Genomic DNA, 16282 nt, shown 5'->3' on the forward strand with positions numbered 1-16282 from the left:
AGGTGGTTTCGCCTCAGGCACCTGATGGACCCAGATAGGTTCCAGACGGCGCTTGGACTGATTCCTTCCTCCCTTTCCCACAGCCCGGTCGAGACCTTAGTTGATGCCTGGCAACGGGCGGCTTCCGAGGCTCTCGATCGTGTTGTGCCTTTGCGGCCTCTGACCTGGCGCAGATCCCGGCTCGCTCCTTGGTTCTCCGTGGACCTGCGGGAGATGAAGTGCCGGAGAAGGGGCCTAGAGAGCATTTGGAGGTCCAGTCGGTCTGAGTCTGACCGAACACAGTTAAGATCCTTTTCTAGATCTTATCTTGTGGCAATGGAGGTGGCGAAGCGTGCTTACTTCGCCACCCTCATTGCATCTGCAGATAACCGCCCGGCCGCCCTGTTTAGGGTGACCCGTTCCCTTTTAAATCAGGGGATGGGAGAGGACCCCTTGCAGGGATGGGCCGAGGAGTTTAGTGAGTATCTGGTGGATAAAATTGCTCAGATTCGGGCTGGCTTGGACTCCGACTGGGCAGTGTCTGACGAAGGGGAAACGATGGGTTTGGCTGATAATATTTGGGAAGAGTTTGATCCTGTGACTCCGGATGAAGTGGACAGGATCATGGGGAAATTAAGTGCCGCGACGTGTTTGTTGGACCCGTGTCCCTCCTGGCTGGTTTATGCAGCCCGGGAGGTTACACGAGGCTGGCTCCTGGCAGTTATAAATGCTTCCTTGAGTGAGGGGTGCTTCCCTGCCGCCTTGAAGGAGTTGGTGGTGAGGCCCTTCCTCAAGAAACCTGCCTTGGATCCAGCTATTCTAAACAACTTTCGTCCTGTCTCCAACCGGCATCAACTTCCCTTTGCCCTGTGCGTTCCCACAGAGAGGGCCTCCTCAGGGTGCCACCGATCAGAGAATGTCGATTGGTGGCCCCCAGGGGGAGATCCTTCTCTGTGGGCGCCCCGGAGCTATGGAATCAGTTACCGGTCGAGCTCCGGATGGCGCCCGATCTTCGCTCCTTTCACCGCGATCTAAAAACATTCTTATTCGAACAAGCCGGCCTGGCCTGATAGGGGATTGGTGGGGTTTTTTATTGTTGTTTTTATTGGGGTTTTAATATTGTATTGACTGTTTTTAGTGGGCACATATTTAATCCTTTTTTAATTTTTGTAACCTTGTAGTTTTATTCTTGCCCTGTTCACCGCCCTGAGTCCTTCGGGAGAAGGGCGGTATATAAATATTATTAAATAAACAAATAAATAAACCTTCGCTTTCTTGCGAAGGTTGTTGAGAGCGTGGTGGCACGGCAGCTCCCTTTGGTCCTGGAGGAAACTGAGTATCTGGATCCATACCAATCGGGTTTCAGGCCCGGGTACAGCATGGAGACAGCATTGGTCGCACTGGTGGATGATCTCTGGGGGGCTTGAGACAGGGGTTATTCCTCTGTCCTGGTCCTTTTAGATCTCTCAGCGGCTTTTGATACCATCGACCATGGTATCTTGCTGCGACGTCTGGCGGGGTTGGGAGTGGGAGGCACCGTTTTACGGTGGTTCTCCTCCTACCTCTCGGGCCGTTCGCAGACGGTGTTGACAGGAGGGCAGAGGTCAGCCCCTAGGCCCCTTAGTTGTGGGGTGCCTCAGGGGTCGGTACTCTCGCCTCTCCTGTTCAACATCTATATGAAGCCGCTGGGTGAGATCATTCGTGGTTTCGGGGTGAGGTATCATCAATATGCCGATGATACCCAGCTCTTTATCTCCACCCCGAACCAAGCCAGTGATGCCCTCGATGTGATGTCCCATTGCCTGGAAGCGGTACGGATTTGGATGGGGAAGAACAGGCTCCAGCTCAACCCGGCCAAGACTGAGTGGCTTTACGTACCGGCATCTCGTCTTGTCCAAGAGGTTCCATCTTTGGTTATGGGTGGAGAGGTGTTACCTCCCGTTGATAGGGCGCGCAATTTAGGCGTCCTCCTGGATTCACGACTCAGTTTTGAAGATCATATTGGAGTCGTGGCCAGGAGGGCATTCGCCCAGGTTCGCCTGGTGCGCCAGTTGCGCCCCTATCTGGACCGAGATGCCCTACGTACGGTCACTCATGCACTCGTTACCTCTCGGATAGATTACTGCAATGCTTTCTACATGGGGCTGACCTTGAAGACCACCCGGAGGCTCCAGCTGGTGTAGAATGCGGCCGCGCGGGTAGTGATGGGAGCATCCCGATACTCCCATATTACACCCCTCCTGCGTGAGCTGCATTGGCTACCGGTTGTCTTTCGCGCGAGATTTAAGGTTCTGGTACTTACCTTTAAAGCCCTACATGGCTTAGGCCCGGGATATCTGCAGGACTGTCTGCTGCCGGGGATGACTTCCCATCGCCCAGTGCGCTCACACAGAGAGGGCCTCTTCAGGGTGCCGTCGGCCAGACAATGTCAGCTGGAGACCCCCAGGGGGAGGGCCTTCTCTGTGGGAGCGCCAGCCCTTTGGAATCAACTCCCCCTTGAGCTTCGGATGGCCCCGGACCTCCGGTCCTTTCGCCGCGACCTCAAGACGTTCCTTTTCCATCAGGCTGACCTGGATTGATGATGGGTTTTTAAAAGTTTTAATTTTTAACTGTGTAATTAATATTTGGGGCTGTTATTTAATTTTTTTCTTAACTTTTGTACTGTTGGTTTTTTATTGTTGTTAGCCGCCCTGAGTCCTCTGGGAGATAGGGCGGCATATGAGTCCCATAATAAATAAATAAATAAATAAATTTTGCTGGCTGATTAATTAGCAAGGGCAATTAAAGAGAATGGTAGAGCATAGGTAGGCAATTGGATGCTCTGCACATTATTTGGTCAGTTTTCTCAGAATCTTGCCACTGCCCATAATGGCTAGGGCTAATGAAAGTTGTTTAACACATTGGGAGGGCACTATTTTGCCATTGCCTGTCATAAAACTGACATTCAGACCAATATGTTTGCAGTCATCTCTGGCAATATGCATCTTTCTTAGCCTTCTCAGAAAAAATAATAATAATAATAATAATAATAATAATAATAATAATAATAATAATAATAATAATAATAATAATAATAATAGATGAGAGCTATGCCAGAGGTTCAACCATACTGGACAGGTCTCATCAGAGGAGTCAGTCAAAGAATGTCTCTCCCATAAAAAAATATGAAGAGACGTAAATTTCAGAATGCTATACTGGCTAGGATGTCGCCCGGGTTAACAAGGTCTGTGCTAGATGTTGGGAGTTCCTGGATATCTGGTGAAAAATGGGACAGGACTCAGGACTGTTGGCTGAGCAACCAGGGCCAGCAGCTGCAGAACTACTGGAAGAAAAGGTGATTACCCATCGCAAATACACAGTGATTGAAAACAAAGAAATAATGATCTGTTATTATAGATCAAGTCCAACAAGAAGAGGATATCTGAAACAAATGCACCAGTTCTGGAAAGAACAACATTCAGAATAAGAAATAACAGAACAGAGACTAGCAGATCAACACCGATTTATAATACGAAATAAAGTATTCACAGAAACAGAATTGGATGAACTGCAAAGGTTTACCCAGGGCAAAGAAATCAAAGCCTTGCCAGAAGTAATTCAGAATGTAGAGGCAAGCCAGGGGGAGTTGGCAGTGAAGGAATCCAGCAGAGATATACAACTGTTCTCATTTGGAAACCAGGCACCTCTTCCTCAGGAAGAACAAAGCCCTCTAAAGAAATAAAAGAAATGAAAGAAAGAATAACTGAGCATCTAGAACAGCACAAAAACAACAGAATAAGGCTGCCTGCATTGAAGCTTGTTGCAAAGAAACAGCTAGCACAAGCATTAAAAGATGCAAATACTGCAATATCAAGTATAAGCACCAATTCACTGCAAGAAACAAACCAACTAATGTACAGCACAGCTGCAGTTATAACTGAATACCTGGGATGCAAAATCAACAAAGAAGAAAAACAAACAGTGCACCACAAAAATGGAAGGTTAGACTAGAAAATAAGATCAGCAAGTTAAGATCACATGCAAGCAAGCTAGAACAGATGAAAGAAAAGAAGCTGAAGAACAAGAAGACCAAAGAATACCTAATCAAGAAATACCACTTGGAAAAAAGGAAAATCAAGGAATCACTGGAAATAACAAAGCAGCAAATAACAGCTATAGCCAGGAAAATCAGTAGATACGAAACTCAAATTGCGAATTATAGGCAGAACCTCCAATTTCAATCCAATCAGAAACGTTTCTACCAATCCATCAATGGAGAAACTGCACTGTGCAGTTCAGGAAGCAGATATGGGATAACCCAAAGAAACACAACAAGGATGCGGCTTGGTTAAAAGAGGTGGATGCAAATAAAACAGAAACTGAAATGAAAGAACTAGTAATAACAACAAAAATGGTAGAAAAAAGAGCAAGGAAGATCAAGAATTGGTCAGCACCACCTGAAGATGAACTGCATGGGTTTTGGTTGAAACATCTAACTGTTATATACCCACTCATTGCCAAGCAGTTCAACAATATACTACAAGGAGGAGAAATTGAAAAGTGGCTAACAACTGGGAAAACCTACCTAATAATGAAAAATCCAGCAAAAGGGGCAACACCAGGCAACTACAGGCCAATTACCTGCTTACCAACATCTTTCAAATTGCTAACTAGTGTGGTAGCTGATGCAGTAGAACAGCATCTAGTTGAAAACAATCTCTTTCCACCAGAGCAGAAAGGAAACCGCCCCAATAGCAGAGGAACAAAAGATCAACTCCTAATAGACAAAATGATCTTGGAAAACTGCAAGAAAAGGAAGTCCAACCTGAATGTGGCATGGATTGACTACAAAAAGGCATTTGACTCTCTGCCACATGACTGGATAATCAAGTGCCTAGAAATAACAGGAGTCAGTAGAAACATCTGTCTTTACACCAAGGGAAAAAACAGTCCAACCTACCAAAACCAGTGCCACAAAAAACAGAAACACAAGTTAAGATAGGCAAGAAAATGGTAAGTGAGCACCTGTTCAGCGTAGACAAGTTCAAATCACCAGGACCAGATGGATTACACCCCAAAGTTCTCAAGGAACTGGCAGACGTGATCTCAGAACCACTGAACTATATTTTTCAAAGATCCTGGAGCACTGGGGAACTACCAGAGGACTGGAAGGGAGCTGATGTAGTTCCCATCTTCAAAAAAGGAAAAAAATGGATCCAGGAAACTACAGACCTATCAGCCTAACCTCAATACCTGGGAAGATTCTGGAAAAGATAATCAACAAATCAGCGAACACCTTGATGCAAACAAAAGTCATCACTAAAAGTCAACATGGGTTTGTCAAAAACAGATCATGCCAGACAAATCTCATTGCATTCTTTGAGCAAGTGACAAAATTAGTGGACCAGAGGAATGCTGTAGACTTGGACTTCAGTAAGGCATTTGATAAAGTATATCACAACCTACTACTTGATAAGATAGAAAAATGTGGGTTAGATAGCATCACCACCAGATGGATTCATAGCTGGCTGACAGGCCATACTCAGCGTGTGGTCCTGAATGGAACTGCATCTACATGGAAGGAAGTGTGTAGTGGGGTGCCCCAGGGCTCTGCTCTGGGCGCAGTGCTCTTCAACATCAACGATTTGGAAGAAGGGATAGATGGGGAAACTCAACAAATTTGCAGACGACACGAAGCTGGCAGGAATAGCCAATACTCCAGAAGATAGGCTTAAAATACAGGAGGATCTAGACAGACTCGAATACTGGGTGCTATCTAACAAAATGAAATTCAATGGTGAAAAAAGTAAGGTTCTACACTTAGGCAGAAAAAACCAAATGCACAGGTATAGTATAGGTGGTACCTTGCTCAATAGTAGTAACTGTGAGAGGGATCTTGGAGTCCTAGTAGACAATCACTTCAATATGAGCCAGCAGTGTGCTGCAGCTGCCAAAAAAGCCAACACAGTGCTAGGCTGCATTAACAGCGGGATAGAATCAAGATCACATGAAGTATTAATACCACTTTACAATGCCTTGGTAAGGCCACACCTGGAATATTGCATCCAGTTTTGGTCAACACGATGTAAAATAGATGTTGAGACTCTAGAAAGGGTATAGAGAAGGGCAACAAAGATGATTGGGGGACTGGAGGCTAAAACATAGGGAACGGTTGCTGGAATTGGGTATGTGTAGTTTAATGAAGAGAAGGGTGAGGGGTGACATGATAGCAGTGTTCCAATATCTCAGGGGCTGCCACAAAGAAGAGGGAGTCAAGCTATTCTCCAAAGCACCTGAAAGCAGGAGAAGAAGCAACGGATGGAAACTAGTCAAGGAGAGAAGCAACCTAGAACTAAGGAGAAACTTCCTGACAGTTAGAACAATTAACCAGTGGAACAACCTGCCTCCAGAAGTGGTGAATGCTCTAACACTGGAAGTTTTTAAGAGGAGACTGGACAGCCATTTCCCTGAAATGGTATAGGGTTTCCTGCCTGAGCAGGGGGTTGGACTAGATGACCTCCAAGGTCCCGTCCAACTACTACTACTTCTTCTTCTTCTTCTTCTTCTTCTTCTTCTTCTTCTTCTTCTTCTTCTTCTTCTTCTTCTTCTTCTTCTTCTTCTTCTTCTTATTATTATTATTATTATTATTATTATTATTAAACCTCCAAGGTCCCTTCCAACTTTTATTATTATTATTGATCATCGCACAGTCAGCCAGATGTTCAGACTGGATTTGGCATTTTTGTCTACCTATCGAGTCCTTACCAAGGACCTGGGATAGGCAGATGTGGATGTTTGATGGTATTACAGATATCGTCGCAGGATGGAAGCAGTTCCTAGTAAGGCCGCCTTTTGCAATTGACTAATGGCGAATTTGTTAATGCCAATGGTGTTCAAGTGGTGCTCCAGTTGTTTTGGGATGACTTTGGAGGCAGGTTGTTCCACTGGTTAATTGTTGTAACTGTGAGGAAGTTTCTCCTTAGTTCTAGGTTGCTTCTCTCCTTGACTAGTTTCCATCCGTTGCTTCTTGTCCTGCTTTCAGGTGCTTTGGAGAATAGCTTGACTCCCTCTTCTTTGTGGCAGCCCCTGAGATATTGGAACACTGCTATCATGTCACCCCTCACCCTTCTCTTAGTTAAACTACACGTACCCAATTCCAGCAACCGTTCCCTATATGTTTTAGCCTCCAGTTCCCCAATCATCTTTCATCTAGTCCAACCCCCTGCTCATGCAGGAAACCTTATACCTGTGGTGGGGAACCTATGGCACGTGTACCACAGGTGGCATGCAGCGCGCTCTCTGTGGGCATGCACGCCGTCGCCCCAGTCCAAGGTCTTAAGTCCCGTCCATGAGCAACCTGCATCAAAATCTCCCCAGGCAAGTGGCTTTTTAAGCTGGGTTTTATAAACCCTTTTTGCTTTAGGCCTCTGCCAATGTGTGGAAAAAAAAGTTCAACGAATCAATTTCAACTTCTCATGGGGAAAAAAAAGATCTCACAAAGTTGGAATTGATTGATTGAACTTTATTTTTAGTCCCACACAGCGGCGGAGGAAGTGACGCATCAGAGCTGGAAATAAGGTGCTGCGTGGGGGTGGGGGGAGCAGCGGGAGCAGAGTGTTTCATGCGAGGGGTGAGGCGGGGTCTGTGAATGGAAGGAAACCCCAGATGCGGAGCAATCCAGGGAAAGTGTGTGTGTGTGTGTGTGTGTGTTTGTGTGTGTGTGAAATCCCCGGCTGCAATTCCTGTGCAAGATTTCCTGCTTGCAAAAGGGTGATCACTTCTGCCTCTCTTGCAAAGACAGCATCCGGGATGGGGAAACCCCCTGCCCCACCACCTGTCTTCTCCTTTTTTTCTGGAAGGTAGGGAGGAGGAAGGAGGAGGTGCAGAAGCAGCGGGCGAGATTGCAGCCCAGCCCAGAGAAGGGGAAGGAAGAGCTGGTTGGAGAATGCGTCTTTCTCCCCCCACCCCGGAAGGGAGAAGCCCCCCTTGCCTGCCCGCCACTCTGGTAGCGCCGCGCAAAGCTGCCAGCCATGCGACACGCCCAGCTGCTTGTTGCTTGGTATGTGAAGCCCCAGGACCAGTGGGCTACCCAGGCAGCACCTCTGCCTCGCACAGCTCTCCCATTCGCATGTGCGATGGTCCTCCAACCCTGCTGGCGCCCGCAAACTGCCTGCCCCCCCGTCCGGCCCTGGGCAGCACCTCTGCCTTGCGCAGCTCTCCCGTTTGCGCGTGCGATCATCCTCCAACCCTGCCGGCGCCCGCAAACTGCCCGGCCTTCCCTCCGGCCTCGGGCAGCACCTCTGCCTCGGGCAGCTGTCCCGTTTGCGGGTGCGATCGTCCTCCAACCCTGCCGGCGCCTGCAGACTACCTGGCCTCCCCTCCGCCTGCTTTACGCAGCTCATCCTGGGTCCCCCGTGCCCATTAATCCACCACCATGCAGGGTAAGGTTGCTGCCCCCACCTTTGCCCAGATGCCCTCATCACCCCCAAGCATTTTTTTACTAACCTGCTTTCAGCTGCATTCCATTTCTCCGCTTCTCTGCCTTTGCCACGTGTTTGTGGGACTATTGGTAAAAAAGAAAAAAAGTTCCATGAGACTTTCTAATCTCGCGAGAAGTTAAAAGTCTCGTGGAACTTTTTTTCTTTTTTACCAATAGTCCCACAAACACGTGGCAAAGGTAGAGAAGCGGAGAAATGGAATGCAGCTGAAAGGTTAGTAAAAAAACGTTTTTTACTTTTGTTTTTACTTTTTTTTACAGTGCTGTTCAACCCGTCCTACGCGTACCACCAGCCAGGTGCTCGCGTACCACTGGTTGAAAAGCCCTGCCCTAGATCTCCCCCAACTCTCCCCGGCCCCCACAGGCATCCCTCCCCACAAGCAACATTGAGGTGGCCACGCCCATCCCGGCCATGCCCACCCAGTCTGCCATGCCCACTGGGCCACGCCCACCCGACACCTGACGATAAGTGGGGTTTGGGTTGCAGTTTGGGCACTTGGTCTCTAAAAGGTTTGCCATCACTGACCTATACCATCTCAGACAGGTGATTCACTTGTGGAAAATACCTTTCTGAACTGGTTTTGTATTCAGTTTGGCTTCCTGACATCCTTGGTAAGAGTACTGCTGGGGTTTTCATCTTGCCTGCTTCAGTGGACTGCCTGTGAAACATAGAGTATATGATACATATTAGCTTTTCTGGGCACTTCCAGCATAAACTTTATTGTCAATTCTGGGACTTGAAGATATGATTGGGCAATGCTGAGCTGAAAAGCATTTAATAAATATATTTGTTAGAATTGATATTCTACCAATAATTGGGGAATAGCTGAAGGTGATATACGCCAGAGTTCCCCAACCTTTTTGGCTTTGCGGACTGGTGGGGTGGAGAAGGGATGGTTCCGTGCAGTGGCGGGCAGGCACACGTGCAGCTCCCATTTGTGTGAGAGGTGGGGATGCATGTTTGCCGCTCATGTAAGTGGGGATGCATGAGCACTCTCCCACCACTTCTGTGACTTGGTTCCAAAAGGCTCAAGGCCTGGTAGTGGGCCACAGCCCAGGGGTTGGGGAGCCCTGATATACATAACGCTCCCACCAGTTTTTCCTCACAGTAACCACCCTGTGATTAAAATAGGGCTTAGAGATAGTGATCTCTCCCAAGTCATCAGGCAAGTTTTCATGCCTGAGCTTAGGCTTGAACCCTGGTTCTCTGTCCCTTGTCCAACATCTTAACCATTATACCACAGTGGCTCTCATGTTCAGCTTTGCTTTTTATTCAGAACCTGTTTTTCCTATTGTAGATTCTTCAGTCATTTGGCCATCCACAGATTTCCCTTAGTCGTTCAGATTTGTTAACAAGTAAGTGAAAGGCCATTTGAAGGGCACCATCCATGTTGGAGAAAACATTCTTATTGTACTTATCCAATATTTGGTTGCTTATTCCTTGATTAGTGATTTCACCTTTGTTCCTGCTTCATATCCCTTAGTTACTTTACTTCACCATTTTTGGCATTTCAGAAGATGCTTGCATTTCTGTTCATGCTGGGCTTTATGCCTTTCCATTGGATATTATACTAACTAATTTGGATAAGAAATCTGTCACTGTCCATTGTCTCTGATGAATAGGTGTATACAGGCTCTCTGTATTTGTCAAAAATGTACATAACTTGTTTCTGTTTTGACAATTCTTCACTTCTAAATTTTATCTGCTTGGGTTTTTTAGGGTACCGTTTGGCGAGGTAGAAAAACACAGCAGAGCTGGCCTCTGCAACAGGAAAGGCTGGATTTTCCAACTCTCTGTGCTGAATGGCTACTATGGCGCCCACTCTCACTGATGCAGCAACTGAAGCTCACCACATCCCTTTCAAACTGGCTACCCTATCCTGCTCCCTGTCTCCTGGTAGTGTGGACAAAAACGCCAATGCCAACAACATCCTTGTTGCTGCTAATGGCACCAAAAGGAAAGCTGAGGATTCCAGTCTAGATTTCCGAAATAATTCTACAAAAAAAGAGCTGGGAAAGCTGCAGCCCTTGGTAGCATCTTATCTCTGTTCAGATGTAACATCTCCTCCAAAGGAGTCCTTGAAACTGCAAGGAGTCTTCAACAAGCAGACAGTCCTTAAATCTCATTCTCTGTTGACTCATCCTTTCTTAAAAACTAGTGACCTTTTGGGAAAGTCCCCAGTGTTGGAGATTTCCTTGGAAAACCTAAAAACCATGAGTATGAGTAATCAGACACCTTTGCCACAAACACCTGTCAATGGCTTGGCTAAAAAAATAGCTAAGACTAACAGCTCTGACCATGAAAGCTCTGTTTCGCTTAATGGTGGGAAGAGCACACCATCTTCTTTGACCCTCCAGGATGTTGATTCAAATAGAGCTGGGGGTTCTGATTTGGAGGACCTGAAGACTGGTTTAAGCAGTTGCACTCTACCACATAAAAGCCCAGATGCAGAGCATGCTGCCCCATTTACCAAAAATGGCATGGCAAATAAACATGAACACATTTCCTCAGAGCAGCAGTGTGGACTTGAAGAGGGTGGGGAGAACAGCTTGCTTTTGTTATCTGGAATGCCTGTTAGTTCTGAGCTTGGAAGCAGTAAGCCAGAAGTACAGATGATCTCTCTGCCAAACAGTTCCTTTAGCACTCTAGATTCAGATATGAGGACAAAGTTGCTATTGCGGAGGCAGGTAGACATTGAGAATCGTGCTCACAGGCTGCAAAAGCGGCTGCAGGTGGTACAGGCCAAGCAGGTAGAGCGGCACATTCAGCAACAGCTTGGTGGATTTTTAGAGAAAACACTAAGCAAGTTGCCTGCTTTGGACTCCTTGAAACACCGGAGTCAGCTAATGCTGACCCGCAAGGCAGAAGCAGCTCTGAGAAAAGCTGGAAATAAGAGAAATACCTCGGAAGGACTGAGCAACTTCCTAAAAAGTGACTCTATCTCAGAAGAATTAGAGAGGTTTACTGCCAGTGGGATGGCTAACCTGCGATGTTGTGAGGAAGCGTTTGATTCTGATGTCACAGACAGCAGCTCCGGTGGAGAGTCTGATATTGAAGAAGAGGAACTGACCAAAGCAGACATTGAACAGCACCATGTACCTTTGTGAGTATCATCAAGTGTTAGTTTCTTTACAGTTTTTAATAATCTGCTTTTCAAAAAGTTTTGTGTTACATCACTGTTGTTTTAAAGTACAGTTAAAGAGCAAGCAAACTGCAGTAACAAATTCATTTTAGAAATGGAAAGTCTATTTCTGTCTTAAGTTAGGTGTAATTTACCTAAAATAGGTTTCCTGCAATAGAAAGGTTATTTATTGGTGATAGATAGTAACTTACATAAATTATGGTTGGTTGAAGAGAATAACCTGCTTTTAACTATTATTGTGGCTGAGAATGGCCAAGCATCCTCATTGCTTTTTAACTAAAATAATCCAGCCCATAGTTTTATTTTATGAAGGGACCATGAGTAATAGCTAAGAATTTACCTACAAATAAATTTATTTGGGACAAGGCAGAAGCTGTTGCACTGAAGTTGTTCACACTTCTTTTACCCATCCATAGTTTGTCCCAAGAGGACCCTGTTGACACATGTCCTTTATCCATGGTCTGTGTGTTTATTAAACCATACAGTACATTCTATTTTTTCAAAATATCTGATTTGCCAACCACTGGAATCACATAACATCCTAAATCAAATCATAATTACATTATAGCTTTGAGAAGTAGATGTATTCGGGGATTGAATTCAGCAATCAATTTATTTACAAGGGCAATTCGGAAATAAACCTCTGTTTGGTTATCAATGATAGACACTCGCAGATACAGAACTTTTATTATACACATTAGAAAACTACAACATTACATTACCTTTTGACATAATCGCCATTCAAATTGAGGCACTTGTCATAACGTCTTACAAGATTTGAAATTCCTTAGTAGTAGTTGCTCGGCGCCAAATCTGGGCTGTGTGTGTGGTGGGGGGTGATCAAAAACATCCCAACAGAACTGCTTCAAAAGTTCTTGGGTGTGTCTAGCAGTGTGTGGGTGAGCATTATCGGGAACCAACACCACACCAGAAGTCAGCATGCCCCAACACTTATTATGGATGGCTCGTCTTGATGGTCGAACCACACTCCATGAACTTCACTAGCAATACTCCTTTAGCATCTTCACATTTGGCGGGATTTTCTTTGGCACCACTTCCAGGGTGGTGTTGGTTCACGATGATGCTCGCCCGCACACCGCTAGACGTACCCAAGAACTTTTGAAGCAGTTCCGTTGGGCTGGTTTTGATCAAACAACACCCCCACTAGCCCAGATTGATAACCAAACGGAGGTTTATTTCTGAATTGCACTCGTATTTCACTGAATAGTCTGAAATATAAGAGAACTTGACCATGGCCTGATTGCATATTAGTTACCTTACTTCCACAAACTAACAAATTCAGTGGGGCTGCAACTGACAGAATTTTAGGGTATACTATTTGGGAACTTCATGTAATTCCAATCATATCTTGAGAGGACAAAGTTGAAGAAGGGTGATCATTCTAAAGCTTTAATGAGTATAAAAACTGTGAGAACCCAGAATACAATCTACTGATTGGAAATTAGGTGCACTTCAGGCAATAAAGATGAAACATTAATATTGTAAGTGTGGAATTGCTCCTTTTGGGGTTACAGTAGCAGTAGCATTTTAAACATGAATTTATAGATACAACAAAGCCTAATCTAGCAAGTACTGTTTTGTGACAGTTGACCAAGTGCTTAATTTTATTTAGTTGAAATGAGCAGAAGCTATCAGTGAAAATAGAGACCAGTCTTTATGTTGCTTTGAAACAAGCCTACTGGCCACTATTACAATGAGGGATCCTTGGTGCTCTCTGAGCTTGGTTGTTTTCTTCCAGATGTTTCATTACCCAAACTAGGTAGCATCATCAGTGCTACTAAGGAGTGTGTTTTGCTCTCAGTTTATATTCTAGTGGCTTGCTGGTGGCCAAAATAACAATAACAGTTGGAAGGGACCTTAAAGGTCTTCTAGTCCAACCCCCTGCTTGAGCAGGAGAACCCTATACCATTCCAGACAAGTGGCTGTCCAGTCTCTTCTTAAAAGCCTCCAGTGATGGAGCACCCACAACTTCTGAAGGCAACACGTTCCACTGGTTAATTGTTCTCACTGTTAGGAAATTTCTCCTTAGTTCTAGGTTGCTTCTCTCCTTGATTAGTTTCCATCCATTATTTCTTGTCTTGCCTTCTGGTTGTTTTGAAAAATAAGTTGACCCCCTCTTCTTTGTGGCAGCCCCTCAAATATTGGAACACTGCTATCATGTGACCCCAGGCCTTTTCACTAGACTAGACATACCCTATTCTTGTAACGGTTCTTCATATGTTTTAGCCTCCTGGCACCTAATCATTCTTCTTGCTCTTTTCTGCACTCATTCCAGAAACTCAACATCTTTTTTATAATATGGTGACCAAAACTGGATGCAGTATTCCTAGTGTGGTCTTACTAAGGCTTTATGAAGCAGTACTAATACTTCATGTGATCTTGATTCTATCCCTCTATTAATTCAACCTAGGATTGCATGGAGTACTGCCTTGTCGTGGCAAAGGGGTTTGCGTAATTCAATGAAGCTATGAGCTATGCCGTGCAGGGGCACCCAAGACGGACAGGTCATAGCAGAGAGTTCTGACAAAACGTGATCCACTGGAGAAAGAAATGGCTGTTGTGACTCAGGGCCAGCCTGTGGGTCCGACAGCCGGCTCCGATGTATCGGATGACTCAGATGAGGGGGAGGGAAACGAACCGGCTGATGATGGTTTGGAGGCTTTGCAGAGCCCTCAGCCGGGGACCTCTTCTCAGCTGCGTGAGCCCGAGAGTGCGGAGGAAGATGACCCACAGCTGGCCCTGTTCAAGGACGCCCGACGCAGGAGGCAGTCGAGCAGGAACAAACAAAGAAAGGCTGTGGGACTCCTCGGGAGGAGGCACAGGGAGACCACGCCCTGAGCTCTCTATAAAAGGAGTGTTTGGGGAGGGGCTGGTTGCTGAAAGCAACTTTTCCGCTTGAGAAGACAAGCTCTTGTGTTTTTGTTAACTGCGTAATTAAATCTTGGCAGATGCCTTTTAGCCTTGGACGCTCTCCAGTCTCTTCTTTCTGAATAGGGGTTTGCCTTACTACAAGGCCAGAAGAGGGCTGGTTCAGAACAATGGCAACCCACTCCATTATCATTGCCATGAAAACCCTATGGACAGTACCAAAAGGCAAAACGATATGATGCTGGAAGATGAGCCCCTCAGGTCGGAAGGCGTCCAATATGCTACTGGGGAAGAGCAGAGGGCTAGTACTAGTAGTGCCAGAAAGAATGAAGCGACTGGGCCAAAGCCGAAAGGACTCTCAGCTGTGGATGTATCTGGTGGTGAAAGGAAAGTCCAATGCTGTAAAGATTTTTTCTCCATAGGAACCTGGAATGTAAGATCCATGAATCAAGGCAAGTTAGACGTGGTCAAACAAGAGATGACAAGACTGAACATCGACATTTTAGGAATCAGCGAACTAAAATGGACAGGAATGGGTGAATTTAATTCAGATGACTATCAGGTATACTTGTTCTGTACCAGCCTGCTACCGGCCTTGCAGAAAAGGCAACCCCTTTATAAACGGCAAGAGGCTGGAATCCGTCTGCCAAATTTATTACAAAAACAAACAAGACACGTACCAAGATACAGGAGCTTTGAAACACTATCTGAGCAGTTGCTTTCAGCAAACCAGCCCTCCCCAAACATTCCCTTTATAAAGAGTTCAGGGCGTGGCCTCTCTTTGCCTCCTTCCGAGAAGCCCCACAGCCTTCCTCTGTTTGCTCCTACTTGACTGCCTCCTGCGTCGGGCGTCCTTGAACAGGGCCAGCTGTGGGTCATCTTCATCCACACTGTCAGGCTCACACAGCTGGGTCTCCATGGTGACAAAGTGGGAGGGGCCTGCCTGAGGGCTATCATCAGCAAGATCTTCAACACCCCCCTCCTCCTCTGAGTCGTCGTCCGACCCAACTGCCGAACCCACAGGCTGACCCTGAATCACAACAATACTACTGCGGGCAAGAATCCCTCAGAAGAAATGGAGTAGCCTTCATACTCAATAAAAGAGTAGGAAAAGCAATACTGGGATACAATCCGCAAAATGACAGAATGATCTCAGTTCGAATCCAATGCAAACCAATATCACAGTAGTCCAAGTCTATGCCCCAACTACTGGTGTTGAAGAGGATGAAATTGACCGGTTCTATGAAGCCGTACAGCACCTTATAGAACTAACACCAAAAAATGATGTCCTTATCATCATGGCGGATTGGAATGCTAAACTAGGAAGCCAAAAGATAACCGGAATAACAGGCAGGTTTGGCCTTGGAGTACAAAATGAAGCAGGGCACAGGCTGATAAAATTTTGTCAAGAGAATATGATGGTCATAGCAAACACACAACCCAAGAGACGGCTCTACACATGGACATCACCAGACGGTCAACACAGAAATCAGATCGACTATGTGCTTTGCAGCCAAAGATGGAGAACCTCTATACAGTCAGTAAAAACAAGACCAGGAGCTGACTGTGGCTCAGACCATGAGCTTCTTGTTGCAAAGTTTAGGCTTAAACTGAAGAAAGTAGGGAAAAGCACTAGTCCACTCAGGTATGAATTAAATCATATCCCTGTTGAATATACAGTAGAGGTGTCAAATAGATTTAAGGAATTAGATCTGATAGACAGAGTGCCTGAAGAACTATGGACAGAGGTTCGCAACATTGTACAACAGGTAGCAACCAAAACCATCCCAAAGAA

The 16282-nt window shown here is 45.8% G+C and overlaps 1 protein-coding gene across 1 annotated transcript in view; it reads left to right on the top strand.

Annotated features, from left to right (window-relative positions):
* Positions 1–10258: 10258 nt before the first annotated feature.
* LOC310648254 (KAT8 regulatory NSL complex subunit 1-like) overlaps positions 10259–16282 on the top strand; it is a gene marked incomplete at its 5' end in the record, with an annotated part of 277663 nt that continues 271639 nt past the window's right edge. Inside the window, one exon of the mRNA XM_083376000.1 lies at positions 10259–11559. Within this exon, the coding sequence (XP_083232126.1) occupies positions 10259–11559 (1301 nt within the window). The remainder of the gene's footprint in view (positions 11560–16282) is intronic.

The sequence above is a fragment of the Vipera ursinii genome, assembly GCF_947247035.1.
Source record: "Vipera ursinii genome assembly, chromosome: W".
NCBI classification, from domain to species: Eukaryota; Metazoa; Chordata; class Lepidosauria; order Squamata; family Viperidae; genus Vipera; species Vipera ursinii.